This window comes from Rhinichthys klamathensis, unplaced genomic scaffold, assembly GCF_029890125.1.
Source record: "Rhinichthys klamathensis goyatoka isolate OS25496 unplaced genomic scaffold, OSU_Roscu_1.1 h1tg000005l_1, whole genome shotgun sequence".
In the NCBI taxonomy this organism is placed as follows: domain Eukaryota; kingdom Metazoa; phylum Chordata; class Actinopteri; order Cypriniformes; family Leuciscidae; genus Rhinichthys; species Rhinichthys klamathensis.
This window is the reverse complement of record NW_026606558.1, coordinates 4393811-4416797: the sequence shown is the minus strand read 5'-3', so window position 1 is coordinate 4416797 and position 22987 is coordinate 4393811. Positions and strand designations below refer to the sequence as shown.

The window sequence follows — 22987 nt, the reverse complement described above, 5'->3', positions numbered from 1 at the left end:
GCATATTTGAAAATACCCTGTGGCTCCATTTGACTGGGGATTTAAAGGTGCCTTGTTGTTCCCTGCCATTTCATTTATGGAAAAGTCACACACCTGAAAACTGTTTTAAATGATTTAGGTGACTTTTTGTGTCCATAGTCATTTGCCACCTCACTTTTGGAGACGTTCAGGCACAAATGATAGACTGCTGCCTCCCAAACAAAAATGAAGTATTTAATTTATGCGGACACTACCCATCCATTTCCCTCAAATCTAGGACGCTGCCTCAACTAAAACATCCATCATTATCTGCTGGAGGCTGTTTGAAAGGAAAAGCTGTTTTTAATGACAGCGCAATACCTGTTACTTAATGAGTTTGTATTTTGAATTGCCTTGTATTAGTGAAAGTAGGTTTCTAGGCCTCCCTGAAGAATACGGCTTGTCTTTTAAAATCAGAAATAGCCTGCCTAAAGTCTTAAGTTATATAGTATAGAAGCCGCCGGATGAAGGCGAGTTGAGTGCCGCGAGGTCGATTGTAGGAACCGCTTTTGCTCAGACTCGCCGTGTGGCGCTCACAGCGCTCCCTCATCATGTGTTTGGCAGTCTTGAAGCACTGCTTCTTTGGCTTTGTGCATGTAGAGTTGGACAGAATCTTATTGATTCCTTTTCACAGGACTTTACACAGGTAGTGAGGTCACGCTGCCGATGTTACTTGTTCAGGCCTGCATTTGTTTTGGTCGCCCTCAGATGACTGCGAGTATTATGTAACTGACTCAGTTACTGAGCCGTGACCCTTGCGTTGCCTCAGAACACAAACTCGGAGCTGCAGTCATTCTGGCATGAATAAGTCAGGACCCATCAAAGCACAGTTTTGCTGAAAAGTTTTATAGCACTGAAGTAGCTTACCGTTGACAACTAGGAAAGAAAATACCGGTTTCCAATTATAACTAATAATGTTGCGTAGATAAATAGACAATAGTTTAAGTAGGTTGCCTGTCTTGGAGTTTATTTTTTGCTCCGTTTGCGTTCGCCGTTTTTGGCCTTCTACGCTTTATTAAAGCTGAGCAAAAAGCACATACTCTGTTGACAAAAATAAAGGTTTCTTTGGCTCATTTGCTTATTCATGCCTCAAAAAAAAACATGTTCATTACAAAACAAGAACATATGAAAAACTGTCTCGCATTAAAGGTGCTCTATGTAATTTTTTTGCGTGCTATTTAGTAATTTAATTACTGTTGTGCAGTAGGACGCTTGTTACAAACCCACGTTAAGCTCATATAATTAGCAAATATGAGTGTCTTTTACTTTTTATTTCCAGAAATAGGCAAGGACAAATCATCCCCCCATGAAATAGGTTTGGGTACAGCAAGTGCCTTTTCTATGAAAGTACTGTAATAACTTAATTGCTTAATGAGGGCATGCAACGTTTTATGTACAAGCTGAATACGGTGTTTTGGTGAGTCGTAGGAGGAGCTCATTTGATTGGTTTACTGAATGAAAGATGTTTTTTACAAAAAGCTTTTTTTTTTGTATTTATGCATTATCTGTTTTGGAAGGGTATTTCCATTGTTTAAAATTGGCATTCTGAAGCATGGGGGTATAAAAAAAAAAATCCATTTCACAATTAAACTGTGTGCATGTATATAGTGGGCATGATTTATGTATACCTTTTATAAATGTATATTTAGAATTGAATTAAACGTTATTGACACAGGTCTGAAATGTCTTCTTTTTTTTTTTTTTCATCTAACAGTATATCAAGATTCCTGCTTCCTCGGATTCTCCTGATGCTTTCCGTGTCTTCTCCTTCTATCTGTCCAGTGACAGTAAAGACAAACCTCAGGCCAGCTTTGACTGTATTCACCAGTATGTTTCTGGGTAAGACACTGATGTAAAACTTAATCAAATAACGGAAAACACTTCACAAACAAAAGTTCAAACATTTTTATAATTTTATATAATATAATATAATATAATATAATTAAAGGGGTCATGACCTGAGAAATCAAATTTGCCTTGATCTTTTAACTTATAAGAAGTCTTCGTACCATTAAAACATTCTGCAAGTTTCATAGCTTGAAACGTCATCCTCATTAAAAACAAAGCATTTATTTAATAAAGCTCCAAAAACAGCTCATTTTGATATTGCGGGATCTGTGAATAATTATACATCATTGCACTATAGGCTCCGCCCACTGGTATTCAGTCGCTTAGCGGCTGACATTTGCTACACTGGATGTGAGCGTCACGTCAAAAACATTTAGTGCCCATTATAATCACTGACACTGTCTACACTGATACAGTATACAGATGTGCGTTCAGTTTCTGATGTACTCCATGTACTTGAGTCTGTTGACAGGACAAATGAAACCCATCCTTTTTAAACAGCTCATTTGCGTCTGTACAGACTTCAGTAGAATCCCAGCGTCGGAAAAAAGTGGGTGGTTTATGTAATTGGCGTTCCAGATCGCGTCGGAGGATTATATGTTTGTTCGGAGCATTTTATTTTGTAAACGAGACACAGTGTAATGGAGATTTCTTTTGTTGAAAGATGAGGCAGTTAACTGCAGTGTTTCCCCTACCATTGTTTTGGGGGGGGCGGCCCGCCCCCCCAAAACGACCCCCCGCCCCCCCTAAATTGCTGACGAAATCCAGTCATAAAAAAGAAATTTACTGTATAACGCGGAATTTCATGGAATTTGTCAATCTTTTGAGGAATAAATAGAAAGCAGTTCAGTGTACACTTGAAATCAAATCGCGATGTAGACAAGTGTGTGTGGATATTAAACCACAAAGACTATTTAAATACGAATCCTGCTTGTTCTGTGTGAATGAATGGTGCAGCCGACGCGCAGTTTCATTTACCACACACACACACACTGAAGCACGTGTGACGCTTGCGCTGTTTTTTTGCCTATATGAAGACACAAATGCATAAACTTCCTCTCCAGGCTCTAGATCCACTCCGAAAGTCACTTTGTGATAATTTAACCGCTTCATTTGAGAAAAACTATCATTATGACAAACACACAAACTCAAAAGGTCTTCACGGCAACCCGTCAAAATAAAAGTTCGGTTTAACTTGACAGAAATATATTACCGTTGTACAGTAGAATTTAGATATGTCCCAATGTAATAATACTAACACTAATCCAAATAAATTATCATCAAAACTGATTTTTTTAGGAATAATCCATGTTTTAATTTTAACAGTAAAGCTCATTGTGCAGCACGTTATTTGACAAAAAGTTTATTTAATTTCATATGATTAAAATTGATGACAAATGATAAAATTTGTGTTTTATGTCTTCATTTTATTACCAGAAAAAACACAACACAGAATTAGTGTGAATTTTTTTTTCATATTTTTTTTAAATGTTGTATACGTTTAATGATTCATAATACACTATTTCAATTAATTAGACATGCTTTTTGATTGCTAAAAAATGTACACCACGTATCCGTAACACGCCTGCTCCGCAACACTAGCAGTCCCCCCCCCCCCCCCCCCCCCCCGCTGAAAAAAAATCCTAGGGGAAACACTGAACTGTAGCTGTAGCAGCTGCATCACACACTGCAAGTAAATGATTTCATAATGCTTTGTCTGTAAACTATGGTTTTATATAGATAATGTTTTGTGCAATAGCGAGTAATAAATAAAAACTTTATTAACATAAGTGAACCTCAAGGAACACATTAAAAGAAAAAAAAAGTCCATGTCACGACCCCTGTAAAACAGTATAAAATAGCATGCTGTTATTTTCTCAGTGGAGCACATAGTGACAGTTCACACTAACCGGGAACGGTAAAGCTCCAAAAAGAGAAGGGAAAAAGCACCATAAATAATGAATATATTATTTAAAAAATAATTCATACAATACAAATGCAATAGGACTTATGGGGAAAGAATGAATTTGAGTCATTATTCACTGATATTCACAAAACTCTTAAATGCAATAATAAAAGTAGTAATGTATACTCCTATTACTGCCATTAGTTATTGTGTGTCTTGAATAAATCTGAGCATTGAGTGTTGGTGGCTGTTTGTTAGGATCAACATTTACTTGGACCTTTGAACCCAAGTTCCATTACAGTATTTGGCGTCACGGTCGGTTGTGAAGTTGCTGCTCTTGATCGGGGTGGCACTGATCTGTTCGCTCTCCGCTCAAAGGAGACTTGTAGTCTCACAATACTCCACTTGTCTCGCGGAAGAATAGCATTACATAGGTTTGTGGGAAAGAGGATGCAAAGCAATTCCACAAAAACCGGTTAAGACCATTAGTCATAAATTAGTCACTGACTTTCCGGCTGCTTTGTGGACAAAGGGAGCAGCTGTAAAACTTACACATGCGGAGAGAGGAATTAAACATGTCAGTCTTTTCATAGCAGGTTGATGCTCAGAGCTTTTAAGGAAATTTCTGTGAAATGTTCACACTGATTTTGATTCAGCCTTTTATTCACAATGCTGTTAACGTTATTACACAAACAAACCTTCCAAATCAGAAGTTAACTTCCATGCCATTTGCAAGTATTTTTTTAATTACTTGTAAAAATATATGTCCTTAAAAAAATTATTGATTTAATGGTATGCTTCAACTCAGTTTTTTTTCTTGCAAATTTTCAGTAGCCCTGCTATAAATGTACCTTTTTAAAATATCTATTTTTAGCAACATATAAATGCAGTTTTTTTACTCCATGTATTAAATAATCCTGAAAAGTGTGTGTGTGTATATATATATATATATATATATATATTTGTCAAATATTTTAATATATTTAATTTATAAAACAATGTTTATGTATTCAGAAATAAGAATTTTAATATAACTTATAGGTTTAATATAAATTCATAAATAAATAAATTTAATATTTATATACTTTTTCCTCAAACAAGCTCTATAGCCACGTCTCCATGACATACATAAATTCATAAACACTCTTAAAAAAAGATGACATATAGTAAGAAACATCAATTAATTGTTTGTAATGTCAATAATCCTGATAATTCAAAGACTGTAATTAAATCCCTGGAATTTCAACAAATGTATATTTTCCAGCGTGATAATTGAACTCACTGTGTATTTCCTTTTAGAGATGGCAGGGATCATCTGGAAGGTCAGGGCAGTATTCAGGACAAAATCACGGTGTGTGCCACCGACGATTCCTACCAGATGACCCGCGAGCGCATGTCTCAAGTGGAAAAAGACATCTTGAGTCGCTCAGCCATTGAGATCAAACCTGGATCCACACGTCAAAGTAAGAATCCAGCTCACACACACACACACACACACACACACACACACACACACACACACACACACACACACACAAAGGACCACTCCATATTCAAACATAATCATCTCTCATATAACTCATATCAAATAACACATTTATTTCATCCAAAAGCAAGTAATCCTACCCTAGTAGTATCGTTAATTATGTTCATATGGTTGATAAACCAGAGCGTTTGTGATCAGGGGATGGTTGTGTATATCAATCGAGGCGTGTAAGATGTGTTTCCCTCCCCCAATACCTCCTTCTCAAGCATTTATCTGCAGATGACACAGGCATGAAGCCACAGACCTGTTCCATTAATCTGATTGAGACTGCCAGAAGTATGCGCTAACAAGTCTCAAGCTGGGTGGATGAAGTTTAGCCCGGGATTTTAATTACCATGGCTCGGGATCAATTAGGTTTTCATCTGCAGAAATACTGAATTATACATTATACACTCTCTGAAGCAAAGTCTGCAATTCCCCAAGCGACGACTAGAGAGAAGGACACGCGTCGTTCTGGCCTCTCGTATCTAAAAAAGGTGGATGCGTGATGGAGTGATTGGAGAAAATAAAGTCTGTTTGATTCAAGGCAATTAAAAGCACTGAATCGCATTCACTGTGGAATGCAAATAGTGCCCTTCCAGACAAAGCCCTGCAGAATACTTTTGTTTTTTGTCCGTATGTGTCTCAATTTCCCTTGTAATGTAAACACATTTGGGCTGCACTGCTTGCTGAGGATATAATTTAGGGACGGACATTATAGGAGGACCAAAGTGGGATGATTTGATGTTGCACCATTCAGATTTCATATAATAGGTGTGTTTGGTTCACATTCATATTGCGACTGAGTTTATAGTATTTGCTTTGGCTTTTTATTCCACCACAGACAAAAAGCAAGACCGTCGCCATGCATATTTTTAACCAGCTCCAAATGCATATGGCGGTAGAAATGGAGCCATGTCCTTGCACAATTTAGTGCCTGGCAGATACATTTGTTTGGCTGAAATGAAAATAAAACGGCCTCCAACGTTTTTTCCCCATCTCTGTAGTCGAGCGCAGAAACCTCATGTGGCGACACACTGTATTTCTGTGGTAAAGTAATGGTACACTTACTGTATCTTCTAAATACTGCTTTGCCATCATAGTTCTCACAGTTGGCAGAGGCTTTGAAATGTATGGCAGGTATTTCAGTGGATGTTTAATTATAAAGAGCAGAGGTATTAAGGTCGCTCTGATTTTGCATGCTGGCGCGAGGCGTGCAGGAGAACATCATCAAACATTTAGTATGTACTTACTGTTTGATGATGTTAGTTCTCATTCATTAAGCTATCAGGACGAGTACAGTTGTCGTTAGTGGTAAACCGATATGGATTTTTTTTTTGAAGGCCAATGCCGATATCTTAAAGAGCAGGGATTCAAATGGTTCTCAGCGCTGTCAAAATAAAAGTCTTTATCGACCAAACAGAAAAACTTGTCAGCCAATGCCAAATATCGGCCGATAATATCTGCCTTGGCGATATAGATCGGCCCACCACTGGTCATCATGTGTTTGTGAATACACAAACATGTTTATAAACTAGCAATACACTGTAACATTTACTATAAGCACCTTTATCTATGTCTCAGTGTTGTGGCATATTTGAGCATGCGGGCATGATTAAACAAGTGATTACTGGGCTTTGTGAGGTAAAACAGTTTGATTTGATGAGATTGCCTGTAAGGCTAGATTTGATTAAATGTTTGATGTTGGAGTTTTGTGACATCTGTCTACAGTTCATACAGTATTACACGGAAAAGTATTTTTAATGCTTTTGCAGACAAAGTGTTTAATTCAGCACTTTTTGCAAAGCGCAACATGTTTAGTGTTTAGGCGTCAAGAGGAATTCAGTACTTTGTGTTTTTTCTCTCTTTTGTTTGTCAGCATGTTGGACTGTCCCAGTCAAATAAGTAGTCTCTCAGCTCCATGGTTATCGCAATACATCATGTTGTTAATACAACTGTTGAAATGCGAAGACAGCTCTTTTAAGTATAATGAAATGTGCGATAGAAAAAAATACAGTCTGTATTACAGTGAAATGATACATTTGAGTACTGAGTAATTTAATTACATATACTTAAAAGGTATTGTAGGTAGGAATTTTATTAAAAAACTTTTTTCCAAATTTGTTTACACTTTCTGTATTCATCAATGCATAATTAAAATGTAAGTACTCTGAAAAAGAAAGTATAAAAATCGAGTGTCTGTAGACCTCTCACGACTGTTTTAAAGACAGCTCATTATTTCCATTCACTCCACCCCCTCCCTTCTGGGCTCCTTCCAAAGCCACGCCCCAAAAACACATGAACGCGCGACTCCGACCGCTGAGCTGAAGATGCATTATTTACCTGAGACGAGCGGAGAGGAAGGAGCGCAGTGCATGTAGTGACATCATGTCAGAATCACATGTAATAACAAAATCTAACTTTATCATTATGAAGATAAACAAATAAGATGTATTTTAGTACACACTATCAAGCTAGCATATTGATATTGGTAAAGTTTAAAATATATATTTATTGATTCGCTAACGAGCTAGTTATCTATAAGGCAAAGCTAAAAACAGGTTGCATGTACACGTTTTTCCATTGCCATCATTTACACTGTGATTAAGATGAATTTCGTGTAACATTCATAACATATATGGTGTTCTGCATGTAAGAGTTTCCATGACTAAAGCATTGTTGACTGATGAGGACTACACTCCAGAGACAAGTACCGCATCGTCAGCTCGAGGACAGATCCGGGGTCGAGGGCGAAGCAGAGGAGGTCGTCACAAGGCGTTACTTTTCAGCCCCTTGAGGTTGCCATGGTTGCAAGAGAGTGACAGTCGCCTAAGCCAATCCTTTGTTTCGTCCCGGATGGAAATAATGAGCTGTGTTTAGTGCAGATTAAACGGTCTAGAGTCACTCGATTTTTATACTCTTTTTATCAGAGTACTTACATTTTAATTATGCATTGATATATACAGAAACTGTAAACAAATTTGGAAAAAAGTTTTTTTTTTTTATAAAATTCCTACCTACAATACCTTTAATATAGGGTTAGTGTTTGATGTTGAGTTAGTTTTGAAGGTTTAAAGAGATTTTTGACCCAAACATTTTTTATTCTGTCATCATTTTCTCACCACCTTAACTTCTTGTTACCAAATCTGTAATCTGCAGAACACAAAAAAAAAAAAAAAATTTGAGAAATGTCAATGGAAGTCAATAGTCACCAAAACTGAATAGCTACCAACATTCTTCAAAATATTTTCTTTTGTGTTACAAAGAACCAAGAAAGTCATACAGGTTTGTAACAACATGAGGGTGAATAAATGATAACAGACAGTACAATTTTAGGTAAACTTTCCCTTCAGGTTAATGTGAGGATTGCTTAAAATGACTTAACGTAAAATGAATTGGATTTAACCCAGTCCATTCTGATTTTAACTCGCAAGACAACAGCTAGTAGTTTCTGCAGCGATAATAAAGCCCTAAAGCAGTATAATTGGACGCATGAACGTTATGTAAAACTGGATGCGCACAGAAGCATAGCAGTCACTGTATGGACAGCTTATGCTTCACTTTGTCCTATTGCAACCTTCAAAGTACAGCTTAAACTTCTAATAAGATTAGGTATGCTTGATATCTATTAGCACTCCTGTGTCCTGCTGGCTCCAGGTGAATTGGCACACTGGTGGGAAGATGGAAAGCAGAAAAAACCGGCTCTATTTTAGGTGCTTCCGTTTCCACAGCTTAGATATTTGCACAGGAGAGAGCAACGTTTACCGTCAGCTCTCTTTTACACTCTACGTCCCGCCTGGTGCACGCCAGTTTCAGAGTGCACATCAGGAGAATGGGTCATACGAGTGCTACGGGGGCCGTAATGTTTACTCAAAGCTGTATTTCCTAAAGTGGTCCAACGCTTGCTGTTTACACTACTGTATGTGCGACAGTCATTTGTCACGGCGCCGCCACCGCTCACTCCGTCTCCGTTATGTGTGTGTCTAATTTCACCTCAGGGCGGCTCGGTTTTGTTTTGCGTAACGAGAGCTTTGGGATTTGAGTGGCCCCAGAAGTTCTGTGCTATTTGCAGAGCTCTCGGTTTATTTTCAGTGCTAAAGAGGCAGTCGGGTTAAGAAATAATCTCTCAGCCCGTTTTGTCACTTTTTTTTAAGTCTTATCAGATTCTAAGCTTGTTTTAAACTCTTGTGAAGACGTCAAAATGCATTAAGGAATAATATAAGCATTGCTTACAAATTGTAGTCCACTACTGATTGCAAATTACATGGCAAAAATTATAGTTAGTAACTATTTATTGCACTTTTAGGTAATGTAAACGGGACTACTTTTTGATTACTTTTAGATTGCTTTTTACCTAACTTGTTTTCACATAGATTTCAGCAGGAAAGTCTTGTACTATATTGATATAAAAAAAATACAAAGAGAAAGAAAATATATTCCACTTAGGGCTAGACGATATTGAAGAAAAATGCAATATGTGAAAACTCGTTAAATAATGCGATTCTTGATATGTGATACGGTAATGCTTTAAGTGTGTAAAATACATTTTAATTATATTTAAACATATTTGAAAATTGAAAATGAAATAAGCAACATACATGTTTCGCAATTTTGTGAGAAGAAAGCATCCCTACAACTTCTGAAAGTGAAACGCAGTGTTTTACTGTAGCATTACATAAAAAGTAAGTGTCGTTTACTTTAGGTTTATTGAACATCAGAAATTTAATAATCAAATGTAAAAATAAAACACTGCTTAGTCTTCACTGTATGTATTAAATATACACTGATTCTTATCAAAGCTACAAAAGTTATTCCGTCAGGAGCAGGTAGGGATTTTCTCTAATGTTGTTTGATTAACATTAAGCACACAAACGGAAGTGAGTTTATTAGGCTGCTGTCACTTTAAGAGCTGCACAGATCCAATATATATAGTTACATGCGTGCTTTCTTTCTCAACTGTTTATTCCACTTAAGATATAACTGACTGTGTTAACGTGAATAGTCACCTAGGTGGGCATTTTGAGATAATTTTGTCTGTATTTGGCCATATAAGCTGCGGAAGAGAACTGAAATCAGATTACATGCTGTCTGAGAGGCGGCTCCCTGTGTGCCTGAGTACTTTGCTCATGGCGCCTGATAACATTAAGCATGTCACATGTATGTAACAGTCATGTGTCTAGTCTGTTCTCTGCTGTCTGCATCGGCCTAAAAGTTAGCCTTATCGTAATCTTTTGAAGTTTTAAAACCATTCAGTTATCGTAAGCCATTGCAATATGCATATCGCGATATGTACATTTGCGATATTTCTATCATTTTCATTTATCATGCAGCCTTAATTCCAGTTTCCATAATTTCAGTTCTTACCCAGCACAGAACATAAGGTAATTTTTTGTTTTGTTTTACAGACCAAGTAATAATATTGAAAAACATTAGTGACCCTCTTGGTGTTTGTTTTTTTGTTCTTCCCTCAGTTAAATGTGTGAAGATTAAGAAGAAACAAGGCCTGCCTACAAGCTCTGACAACATTAACAGACATTCACCCAGCAACAAGAGGAGTGGTGCACCCAGCTTGGTGGCCCATAGGCCCTTGAAGGAACGTGTCATTCACATTCTGGCCTTAAAGCCCTACAGCAAGCCAGAACTACTGCTCTGGCTGGAGAGGGAGAAAGCCAGCCCCAAAGACAAGGCCGACTTGAGCGCTGTGCTGGATGAGGTAAAACACAAGTGCACGGCATGTTACAGTGCAAATGCTCGACAAACTAAATATTTATAATATACATAAATGGAAAAATGTGTCCAAACCTGTGCTTGTAAGTATGAATTGGTTTCAATTTGATGCTCTCACTCAAGTGATTGTACTTGTGCCATATATAAATATCACTCTTTTTTAAAAGAATATTTCTGCTTAAATTACATGTGATTAATTTACATTACATTTCAAAAGTTTGGGGTCAGTAAGATTTTTTTAATGTTTTTGAAAAGTCTCTTATGCTCACCAAGATTTCATTTACGCGATCAAAAATACAGTAAAAACAGTAATGTGAAATATTATTCGTTTAAAATGACTTATAAAACTGATAGTTCCGGTCCTTTTCTGATTGGTTGAGCCGCGTTCGAAGCCGTTGTAAATTACTCAACAAACATACACCTGTGACCGCATTACATTAGTATACGCTGATTTCACGCAGCTGCCATTTTGAAATCGCTCCGGTGGGAAGAAAACCGGAAGTGTCGCTTTTAATCATAGGAGAGTCGTGAATGCAATGGCGTATTGTTGTGTTTAATGTAGAAATTAGTTATTCTAAAAATGTACATACATTTCTTTCATACTTTAAACTATATACAGTGAAATTCATTTATAAATAAAATAATTGTTTTATATATAATGCAGAACGTAAAAAAAGAAGCAGGAACGAACTATATACATGTCCTATATTGGATATTAACATCCAATAGTGTAAATCGCGGCAGCAGCTTCAGGTTGGTAGTCCAAGGCACTGTTGTCTATCTGTACTTCCGGGGTTCTTCCCACCGGAGCCTCGCTTTCGATTTCAAAATGGCGGCTGCGTGAAATCAGCGTATTACTGCGCAACTGCCGTTTGTGATTCTTTGTTGCTGCATGTGTTGCTTGGCAACCTCTTTGGAACTACATTGCTTGGCGGAGGAATAAATGTGTTATAAATATAACGTTATATTTGTTGTTTCTGGTGTTTATTTTATGAATAATATAAATATTAAAATGAATATTTTTATTGAGTAACCGTTTTATAAAAGCAATAAGCCCCTTGAAGCCGTGTTTTGCAGTGAATTTACTCCGCTCCGCGTCGTGCCTAACAACGCCCCTTAGCTGTTCTAAATTCACTATAAATTGCTTTATTTTCTATTTTAATATATTTTAAATGTTATTTATTTATTTTTTGGGAAAGCTGAATTTTTAGCATTATTACTCCAGTCTTCAGTGTCACATGATCCTTCAGAAATCCTTGAAATATTCTGATTTGGTGATTTGATAGAAACCGCTAACTCATAAGCTTTTTCAAGATTGTTTGAATAATTTTGACTTGACTCAATAAAAAGAACCAGTTCATAAGAGTCATTTGTTCACAAATCGAAAAAATCATGAATTGCACTGTTGGTTATTGCATGCAGGAAACACTTACTGCAAATGTAATTAACTGAGGCCACCCCGCAAGATGATATCTGACCATCTGCGTATGAATGCACACAAAGTTTTCCTGACCTCCCTCGCTCACGGAGGCTAGATTTTAAATTGTTCCACGTTTTTATTTTTGTCCCCTAGCTTTCGTGACCATTTTAGTTATAGTCTGGAGCCTGTATAATATGTTGTTCATTAAAATTCTTTGTCAGTGTAACATTCTGCACCAGTGCCAAGTTTTTTTTATCTCTCCCATCAATCCTACTTCAGAAGACACAGTTCAGTACTCGGCTTGTGCAGATAATCTAGTTTATGTCCAGAGCTGCTTCTCTATTGCATTTGTGCAGGTGAGATGGCCATGGCTGATTTTGTCAGTAGGTTTATTTGCTAAGGTTTCCTGCTGGGTTTATTTTCATGAGTTCCTGCACAGTCAACAAGGGGAGGTTGCGGTGCTAGCGGTAGCAATTAGCCTGCTGTCTTAATGATATTTCAAGAATGGGTCATGTTTTGACCAGTGGCGTAACAAGCCAACACCGGGCCCTTATGCAAGATTATCAAGGCGGGCCCCCCTACTACTGCACGTGATGACGCATATAAGAGATGAGATGACTGACAAAATCAGGAGTAGCCTACGCGCACCACAACAAAATAAAAAACACTGGTGACGGCACACCATAACACATTACTCACTGCTATGACTGCACACACATAGGCTTAGGTCCAAAGATATAACAAAGATGCTCACTTGCATTACAGCGGCGTTTTCCGTGCTTTCCTCTGTGCAAAGTTGTCGATTAAATCCTTAAGATCCAGATGGTGCGCACGGGCATTCTCAATTGACAGTATGGCAAATTGAGTGACGCAATACGCATGTTCACCCGGGGATTCCCCAGTCTCAATTCGAAACAAATTACACCAAAATCCATCATTGTTCGTTTTAAACATGTATTTAATGATCAGTAAAAAATGTTTTTGTCATTATTTATTCAAATAATTTCGAGATAAAGTAAAATGCGATCAGACTAAAGTAGTCAAATGCGATAGGGGGCCCCAGCTGTCAATCAATATCTTCCAGTCACGCGGGCCCCTGATTGTGTGTGTGTCTGAAGAGATCTACTGAGACGACTAAGCAACCGCGCACCCTGCTTACCGATAGTTACGCCACTGGTTTTGACAGTGGATTGAACTGGTTTCATATCCCATTTGTAGAAGTGCTCTACAGAACGTCCCGTGCTGCAATACATTTATGGCTTCTGTTTTACATTTACGAGGTCTGAATTGAATTAGTCTCCTCTGGATGTATTTAAGAATGTCCTTAAAAGGCCTATCGTATGTTATTTTTCTTTCTCGTAAAAAATTCTGAAGTGTCATATTTCTTTAAAAAGATGCTGACTGAAGGAAAGCTTGATGGTTCAAGTCACTCTTGAAATATTGTTTACTTAAGTGCATTTGGGAACTGAGGGCAGTTTCTGATTAGGAGAATAATTCTATTGTATATTTCCTTTCAGGTGGCTAAACTCAATCCCAAAGACCACAGCTTTACTCTAAAGGATGATTTCTACAGACATGTGCGGAGGGACTGGCCCGGCTATGTGGAGGAAGAGCGCCAACTCATTCAAAGGGTGTTGGCAAGGTACATTTTCTCAGTTCTTACAACATAATTTTTTATCATTTTGTAAATATGTATTGCCGTTTTAGTGAGTGAGACCCTAATCTACAATACTTTAACTTACTATATCTTTTCTTTTCTTTACTCTACTTCCAACCTTTTTTTGTCTTGCATACTCCCACAGCCCAATTACAGTTTTTTACAACTGCTTGGACACATTTCTCAATACTTTATACATTCTGAATACATTACTCAACTCTTCACACAGTTCTTCTAACCAACTTTCAGCTTGGCACAGCATTAAATTTCACATTCAGAATGCTATCAAAACACTTAATTCATGTCACAATCAGGCCATTTTTACATTAGCACACTAGCAACGTTTCCGCCCAACAAACACACTTTGTCACTCAGAAAAACAATGACCTAAAAACACTGACCAGAGGTAGCATTATACATGTTTTCTTTTGAAAACTGTTTTTACAAAACAAGAATGACACTCTAATTTTGAGAATCCAGTGCAAAATTATTCCTTAGTTGGCCCTTCTGTAGAGATGGTAATGAAATTGAAAAGACGAACACTTGTGTAAGTGTTCAGCTACATCTAATTGTTTTGATTGTAGGGTAACATGGGGGAAGATGCCCATGAGTTATTGTAAGAAATAAATAGAAACATTTGCTTATTTAGTAGGGCTGTCAAATGATTAATCACGATTAATCACATCCAAAATAAAAGTTTTTTTTACATAATATATGTGGGTGCACTGTGTATAATTATTTTGTGTATATATAAATACACACACATGCATGTATATTTAAGAAAAAATATTATTTATATATAAAATATTTATATTTATATATAATATAAATTATATATAAATCTATATACAGTATATACATGAAAATATTTCTTAAATATATACAAGCATGTGTGTGTATTTATATATATAAAATAATTATACACAGTGCACCCACATATATTATGTAAAAAAAACTTTTATTTTGGATGTGATTAATCACGATTAATCATTTTACAGCCCTATTATTTAGTTGTAATAGAACAAAATGTAAAATTACATCTCACCCCAAGGGTCTAACTTTATCTTTTTACTTCAAAATAAAAATTGTATTCAACTAATGCGTTAAAATGTTAAACAAAATGCAGTAATTCATCAACTTTTCAGCAAGTGTGCTTGAGAAACACTGAAATGAATAGGGAATAGGAACTATTGGTTGTCCCACGACACGCATTACTTCCACATTCCTCAATTCCTATCGAAGTCTATGGGAGTGTCGCAAACTAAATTTAGTTTAGTTTAAGTTTCTTATGTAATATTTACATTTTATTTTATTTCAGCTTTATTTCAATTAACAAAAATGTATTTAATAGTTTTAGGTAAGGATAATAACCCTACTTTTGAAACATGTTCAGCTTTCATAACAGTGTTATTTCCCAACTTTCTTTGACTAAGAAGTGCTGATGACGTTTAGTACAGTATTGTCACCCAAGCCGTGCCCCCGCAGTCTGCCGAGATGATGTGTTTTGGAGGCCCTATTAAGTATGCGTTTTAGCACAGATGATGTGGTTAATAGGCCTGTCTGAGCAGGAAGCCATGCGATTCACTGTGCTGTTGAGTGGTATTATGCTGAAAGCTTCTGTGCAGCCGCATTCAGTCCCGGAACAATAGGGGAATAAACGACAGCCATCCTGCCAAATACGAGCTTGGCAGCCGTGTTTTTGGGACGTTTTCAACACTCCGCCTAACTGACGGTGTACTTCAGTTTCTCCTCTGCCTTCACCTCTGCCTCTCAATTTTTATGCGCACTGCCAGTCAAAGGGTCGTAATGGGACAGCTCGAGATGCTCTTGCAATAATCCCCAGAATGGGACTTGCACAACATGGCGTGTTTGCTGAAACGTGCTTCTGTGCATAAGTTTGTGGTCAGAATTTGTTTGAATGTTTTTGAAAGAGGTCTCTTATGCTCACCAAGGTTGCATTTATTTGAAGTAATACTGTGAAATTTTATATATTTTAAAATGCAATTTATTCCTGTGATGCAAAACTGAATTTTCAGCATCATTACTCACATGGTCCTTCAGAAATCATTCTGATTTGGTGCTTAAGAAACATTTCTCATCATCAATGTTGAAAAGTTGTTTTGCCTAATATTTTTGTGGAGGATGTTTTGATAAATAGTTTCAAAAGAACAGCATTTATTTAAAATAGAACTGTTGTAACAATGTAAGTCTTTTGACCGATTTAATGCAACCTTACTGACCTCAAACCTTTGAACTAGTGGCTTTTTTAAACATTTTATTTATTAGTTTAATAATATTTATAAATAAAAACATATTTTTTTATTTATATTTGACTCTATATTCCACAGTAGTACAGCAGGTTTGTCAGGACGCTTATGAGGAACGATCCTCCGTGTGATGAAAAGGCAGCTCTATAAGAGGAAGGAGCTGTAGGAAGCAGATTGCCAGAGGAAAGTTCCAGCAGAGTAGGAATGTCTCTGGCACCATTGTTCTCGTCACTGGACATTATCGAGGCTTTTGCCAGTCTCACTGCAGATGTTATCAGTTACCCGGAAATGCTAAGCTAGACTAACAAGCCCCGGCGCTCTGACCGTCCGAACGTGTTTTTACACTCCGCTCAGGAACGACCCGAGCAAATCCTAGACCTTGATCCTGAGCTTTAAATGTCGTCTTGTTTAGGGCCTTCAGTAAGCATAACTGCACCTATATATAGCTTTCTGGAACAAGGAAGTTTATCTCAACTTGGGACGTTTCACGGATTTGTTTCAGGATTTAATTAGCAAAGGTTTCCTGATGGCAAGCATGCAAAGAATGACATTTTGACAGCGTCACACTTTCTGATATTCCAGAAAACTCCAGCCTCTCAGCAGCAGCAGTAGCCAGTTGAAAAGCTTCCAGTCCAGCCATTCATTCCACAAAACCTCAGGGGATTCTCCATCCCAACTCAGCCCTGTCAAGAATCTCTCCATGGTAAATATGCACCTATAAAAAGAAGTGCTACTTTTTTCCCCCTGTCAGCCTCATTTGAAAGCTTTTGCATGTTGTGTAATCTCTGAAATGGACTAGCAGGTTCTTATGTGCACAGGTTTGTCGTTGAATATGTAATTGATTTTACCTGAGTTGAGTGAGAAGAGCCTCCTTTTTTTGTTGTTTTCTTGTGAAGATCATGCTTGGCGCCGTCTGCTCTTTATTTATGGAGATGCTGGAGGCGCTTCAGTCACTGCTGTTTGCAAGAGCCAATTAAGCTGCTGGTCCACACTATTGCTAGTCGTCATGCTGTTTTCCATCTGCAAACTTTGTGAAAGTCTCCTTCTTTTTTTACTCCCAGAAACGCCCAGTGCCTTCCGACCATCTAGAAAGTCAGACGCCGAAAAAGCAACGTTTATTAGACCAGAACATGCCCTTGCAATCTCCTTCCAATGGACATCTCAGCTCCTCCATGGGCCGTAGCTCTTCTGCCCATGGAAACACAAGTTTGCAAAGGGGAACCAATACAGCCCAGCAGAGCCCAGATGGTCTTTACCAGCGGCACAAGCTCAGCGAGTCCAACAGCTTGCCCAAACCAGAACAGCCAGAACCAGCACAGCAGCCTCCCAGCAGCCCCAAACACACAAGAACTGAACCAGAAATCCGCACTGACCAGCAGCTCGCGAACGGCCAGCACAAAAAGAAGAAGTCCAAGAAGCATAAAGAAAAGGAGAGGGAACGCTTAAAACCTGCGTGGGCCGAGACCAGCCCCGACCTCAAACAGAACCAAGAAAATATTAATGGTGGGTTTAAAAGGCTTCAAAGTAAATATATTGCAATAAATTGGTGGAAGATATATTATTTGCAGAGAAAGCACTATATGCACTACACTAAAAGATTAGGGGTCTGTAAGATAAAAAAAATAAAAAAATAAAAGTAAATAATAATATAATAAATTATATTTTAAAAAATTATTATAGTAAATAATACTTTTATTCAGTAAGAAGGATACATTAAATTGATCAAAAGTGACAGAAATCATTTATTTCAAATGTATAAAGATCTATGTAAAAAATCTATTTCAAATAAATGCTGTTCTTTCGAACTTTCTATTCATCAAATAATCCTAAACAAATATTCAATATGGATAATAATTAGAAATTGAGCATCAAATCAGCATATTAGAATGATTTCTGATGGACTTTCACTTAAGACTGGAGTAATGATGCTGAAAATTCAGCTTTGCATCACAGGAATAAATTACGTTTTGTCATAAATTATGTATACAAATATAGAAAAGTTTTAATCATACTACATCTTCTTTTTTTAAAACTTTTTTATTAAATGAATGCAGTTTTGTAGAGCATAAGAGAATAAATTTCAAAAACATTTAAACAATCTTACCATCTCCAAACTTTTGAATGCTAGTAGTGTGTATAATTAGAAAAGTTAAATGATTATCAATACCAATAGCGTAATTATAGCCCATAATACATTTTTGTTACGGTATATTTGCTGGCGCCATTCACACAGGATGGGTTTTCATATTCTTAAGTCTTCGATTGTTATTTAAAATAATAAATTGTATGTAATATCATTATTATTTATTAAAATAAAGGGATTATTTAACAGCTTTTTTTAAGCTCTCCTGTTAATCGGCCGAGAGATTTTTGGTATCTTCAACAACAAAAAAATTGTTGTATAACATAAAACCTCAACGTTCGATCACTTATCATCCATCTACTGTAAGTTTATGATAATGCTTGTTACATTGTACAATGTCAGGCAGTGATGTTAGCAGGGATTGTGGTGATCATGATCAATATTTACTTGCACTGCCATAAGGGCATTGGAGTCATTGTTTCTCAGAGGGCATTTCCCTAATAGATGTTTTTGATGCTTCATAACTCCTATTACATAAAAGAAAAACAAAACACCCTGTCTCGACTCTGCCACTGCAGTTCCTCTCAGAAGTAACTCGCTGCAAGATGCTTTCATTTCAAGTGAAATGATGGCGAAACAGGTTCATACATGCCAAGCAATTCAGGAAATGTTCCTGTATGTTTTGTGTGTGAATGCACAGATGTGTGTGTGTGAGGTGACTGCTTGTCTGCGCCCTTCCCTAGCGCGAGTGTGGACTATTAACTCGCTAACAGCTGGCTGAACCACTGTAAAATGTGCAGAGCCCACTTTGACGGCTGGCCCCAGATTGACGTCTTGTCAGCATCGACCGTCCTCCACGTCCCTTATCGCAACGTTTGATAAATGACTCCATCAGTATGATATGTTTGTGTAGTGAGATTATATAAACCTTTTTATGATTCTTGTCTGTGTTAATGTGTAGACCACGAACGGCCCAACACACCTGTCACCCGTGCCTCGCCTGATGAGCTGCCTGACTATTTAATGTAAGTAAGACCAGATTTGGGCTTTATTTTACTGCTTTGTGCTTCTGTACAGGTGGAGCATGTCTGTTGATTTTCATCATAAATGAATGAAGGAATCGAAAATGAACAGTGCTCCACATTTAAAGCTGTAGTGCTTGATTTTACAGACTAGAATTGAAGAATAATTTTAAAAAACACGTGTTTTTACTTTGAAATTATTTGAATTTGAACTGTCAAGGGTCACAAACAGCTCTAATCATTTCAGACAAACGCCTTAAGAGTGAGAATACTCATTTATTTTGATATGTAGTGCCACCTACTGGTTTCACCTAGTCAATTTTCTTTTCAGAAAATACAACACTATTACAGACTCTGAGCAGCGACAGAGGTACAAAGAGGATTTCTGTGCGGAATACGACGAGTACAGAGACCTTCATGAACGCATAGGGAGAGTCACGGAGATCTTTGTACAGTTGGGCTCTAAGATAAAGACACTGTCTCCTGGGACACAGGAGTATAAGGTATGGACAAATACATCATATACACTACTACCGTTCAAATGTTTGGTGTCAGTATCATTTTTTTTTTTTTTTTTTTGAAAGAAATTAATACTTTAATTCAACAAGGATGCATTGAATTGATCAAAAGTAACAGTATTGCAAAAATAGATTTTCTATTCATTATAGAGTCCTGAATTTTTTTTTATCACGTTTCCAACATTGAAGACAACAAGAAATATTTCTTGAGCATCAAACTTTCATATTGGAATGATTTCTGAAGGATCATGTGACACTGAAGACTGGAGTACTAATGATGCTGAAAATGTAGCTTTGCATCACAGAAATAAATTAAATTTTAAATTATATTATCATAGAAAACAGTTATTTGCTGTTTTACTGTATTTTCGAACAATCTTACCAAGCCCAAACTTTTGAACAGTACTGTCCATTTTTAATGCAACTTTAATGCCCTGTTTTAAAAGTTACTCGTGGAAGAATGTGTCCTTGTTTTACAAGATAATTCCTTGGCAAACTTTATGTAACAGTTAAATAATGCATGATGTCAGAGGTTATTTTAGATTAATATGTTTGATTTGTATTATTCTAGGTAATGGAAGATCAAATAATGGAGAAGTATAGGAAGTATAAGAAGGTAAGAGAATTGGATTGTGTTTGAAAAGCCCATAACTGCATATTTAATATGTTAGGGACTGTCCAAAGTAGAGCTAGGCTTGAAATATACTAACTTAACTAAGCCTTGATTTAATATTCTAATATAAATTCTTAAAATCCCATTCACTTTTCAGTATTTTCATACTGCTATTATAGTATTTATTAATATTTTTAATTAGCTATTTTTTATATATATATATTTTCATTTTTTTGTTATTTTGTTGTGCTTTTGTCATTGTTTTTAAAAAATAATAATAAATCGAATTAGCTTTAATTTATTTTAATTTCGGTTTTAGTAATTTAAGTACTTCCAACTTATTTTATTTCAGTTAGCTGCCAAGGCAACTTTTTTTATGTTCATTTTGTTTAGTTTTTTTAAAATGTTCATTCTTTTCTAAAACATTTTTTAATAGATTTTACTGTTCTCAGTTAATAATATTACTGGACCGTTTCTGCCTTGTATTCTGGGTCTAAATGAAAACTCAACATTATATGTAGTGCATCTTACGTCCTGCAGATGTCGCCATTTTTCATAGCCAGTCTGAAAGCCCCTACTTGTTTGATTTTCAACGTGTTTGTGATCTTCTCTGTCCCTGTAGAAGTTTCCAGGCTACCGGGAAGAAAAGAAACGCTGCGAGTATCTCCATCAGAAACTATCTCACATCAAAGGCCTGATTCTGGACTATGACCGCACACAAGCGCTCTCCTAGTGCCAGCCATTCCACTCTCCTCCTCCTTCCCAGTCTGCTCGTACGGACCAAAAGACTCCTCAGTGGAAAAATCCAGGACCAAGTGTCTCTCCTTGAGAACGACTAGGCATTTCCACATCTTTCCTCCGCACAAACTGTGGGTAACTGTGTGGAGCCAGAGGATCTAAGTCCAAACTATCAAACAAAGGCCAAGACCTCCGACTAGTGACTTAAGCCCTTTAAAGTTTCTGATTTTGATAAAAAAAAGTGTTGAGGAATTTGGTTAGACGTGAGACACAACCTAAGCCAAAATAGTTTTTCCCCCCACCCAAATGCAGCGCACGTGTAACTGTTGCCCTCGATCTTTGAGCTCTGACCTTCAAGGCTGCAGGCTGCTTTTAAGGTACAATCATAAAGCCTGGACGGTGAGAGATGATTATCTTATCCATGTTCGCTGTTTGTTATCGAAGCACAGATTCTATTTTGATATTTTACTGAATGTATATTTGTACACTTGTAAGATCTTGACATCTATAATAGAGCGTTTAATCACTGGATAGAATAAGGGAAACCTGGAATTTTCTCAGCTCTGGGGTGATCCTACCGAACTGTGTAGAGTACGAGGGTGCAATCCGTCTGTGTGACAGCACCTACATCAGACTCAGTTAGACCTTTCTCTTTTGTGTGTGTAGCCACATGATGAGCTCTGGGATCCAAATTTAATCTCGAATTCCTGTAGCCAATTGTGTAATGAAAGGAAAGGTGCTTAACCTGGACGCATCAAAATGAGAAAAAAAAAAAATCAAATATGACAAACATATATGGAAGAGGGTTCCATCACAGAATAAAAAAAGAAGGTAATTGCGACTTTTTCTCGCAATTGCGAGTTTACATCTTGCAATTCTGCCTTTTTTTCTCTGAATTGTGTGATATAAACCCTCAATTGTTAGTTATAAAGTCAGAATTGTGTGATATAAACTCGAAATTGTAAGTTATGAACGTGATATAAACTCGTAATTCTGTCTTTTTTCTCAGAATTGTGGGATATAAACTAGCAATTGAGAGAAAAAAGTCCGAATTTTGAGTCACAATTACCTTTTTTCTTTTTTATTCAGTGGCAGAAACGAGCTTCCATAAACATTCAGAAGTGATAATATTCTCATGATTTTTGTGTCCAGTGCTCAAACCACTACAGCACACTGTGTCCTTAAAATGATGTTAATAACATTATTGTTATATATTTTATTTGGACACTAAACAGCTGAAACAATCATGTTTTAAAGCACATTTAATTCCTTTTATCCTTTTTTTTTAACAAAAATGTATTGATTAATGAAAGAACATATTCATGACCTTATCTGTTGGATATGTTACAGGAACTTCGATGTATTTTTTATTGACATGTCGTTATTGGTTTAATCTCTTGAAGTTTGAAATAACACTGCGTTCTTTCCCTTTAAAGCATGAAGGTGTTTCTCTGAATCCAGTTGTTTTAGTTTGGGTCATGTTTTATGTGAATGAAAGTATACAGTATGTCTGTTTTCCCAGAATGTAGGACTTGATGAACACAAACTGAGGATCTCACTGGTCTTCTACTTTACATAACGGCCCGGCTCAAACACCAAACGTTGTAGAAGCAGAGTCTTTCCAAAGTCCCTCTATGTCCGTGTC

The 22987-nt window shown here is 36.9% G+C and overlaps 1 protein-coding gene across 2 annotated transcripts in view; it reads left to right on the top strand.

Annotated features, from left to right (window-relative positions):
* The window catches only part of LOC130088760 (RNA polymerase II elongation factor ELL), a 45388-nt gene extending 23783 nt beyond the window's left edge, over window positions 1–21605 (top strand). The window contains exons 3-12 of one of the 2 annotated variants that reach the window (XM_056255739.1): window positions 1733–1857; window positions 5072–5229; window positions 10769–11010; window positions 13962–14086; window positions 16951–17071; window positions 17430–17871; window positions 19413–19476; window positions 19805–19976; window positions 20563–20607; window positions 21227–21605. In XM_056255739.1, the coding sequence (XP_056111714.1) occupies window positions 1733–1857; window positions 5072–5229; window positions 10769–11010; window positions 13962–14086; window positions 16951–17071; window positions 17430–17871; window positions 19413–19476; window positions 19805–19976; window positions 20563–20607; window positions 21227–21337 (1605 nt within the window). In that variant the 3' untranslated portion in view covers window positions 21338–21605. Of the gene's footprint in view, window positions 1–1732; window positions 1858–5071; window positions 5236–10768; window positions 11011–13961; window positions 14087–16950; window positions 17072–17429; window positions 17872–19412; window positions 19477–19804; window positions 19977–20562; window positions 20608–21226 lie in introns of both variants that reach the window. The other variant, XM_056255731.1, reaches the window with a different exon arrangement.
* Window positions 21606–22987: the final 1382 nt, after the last annotated feature.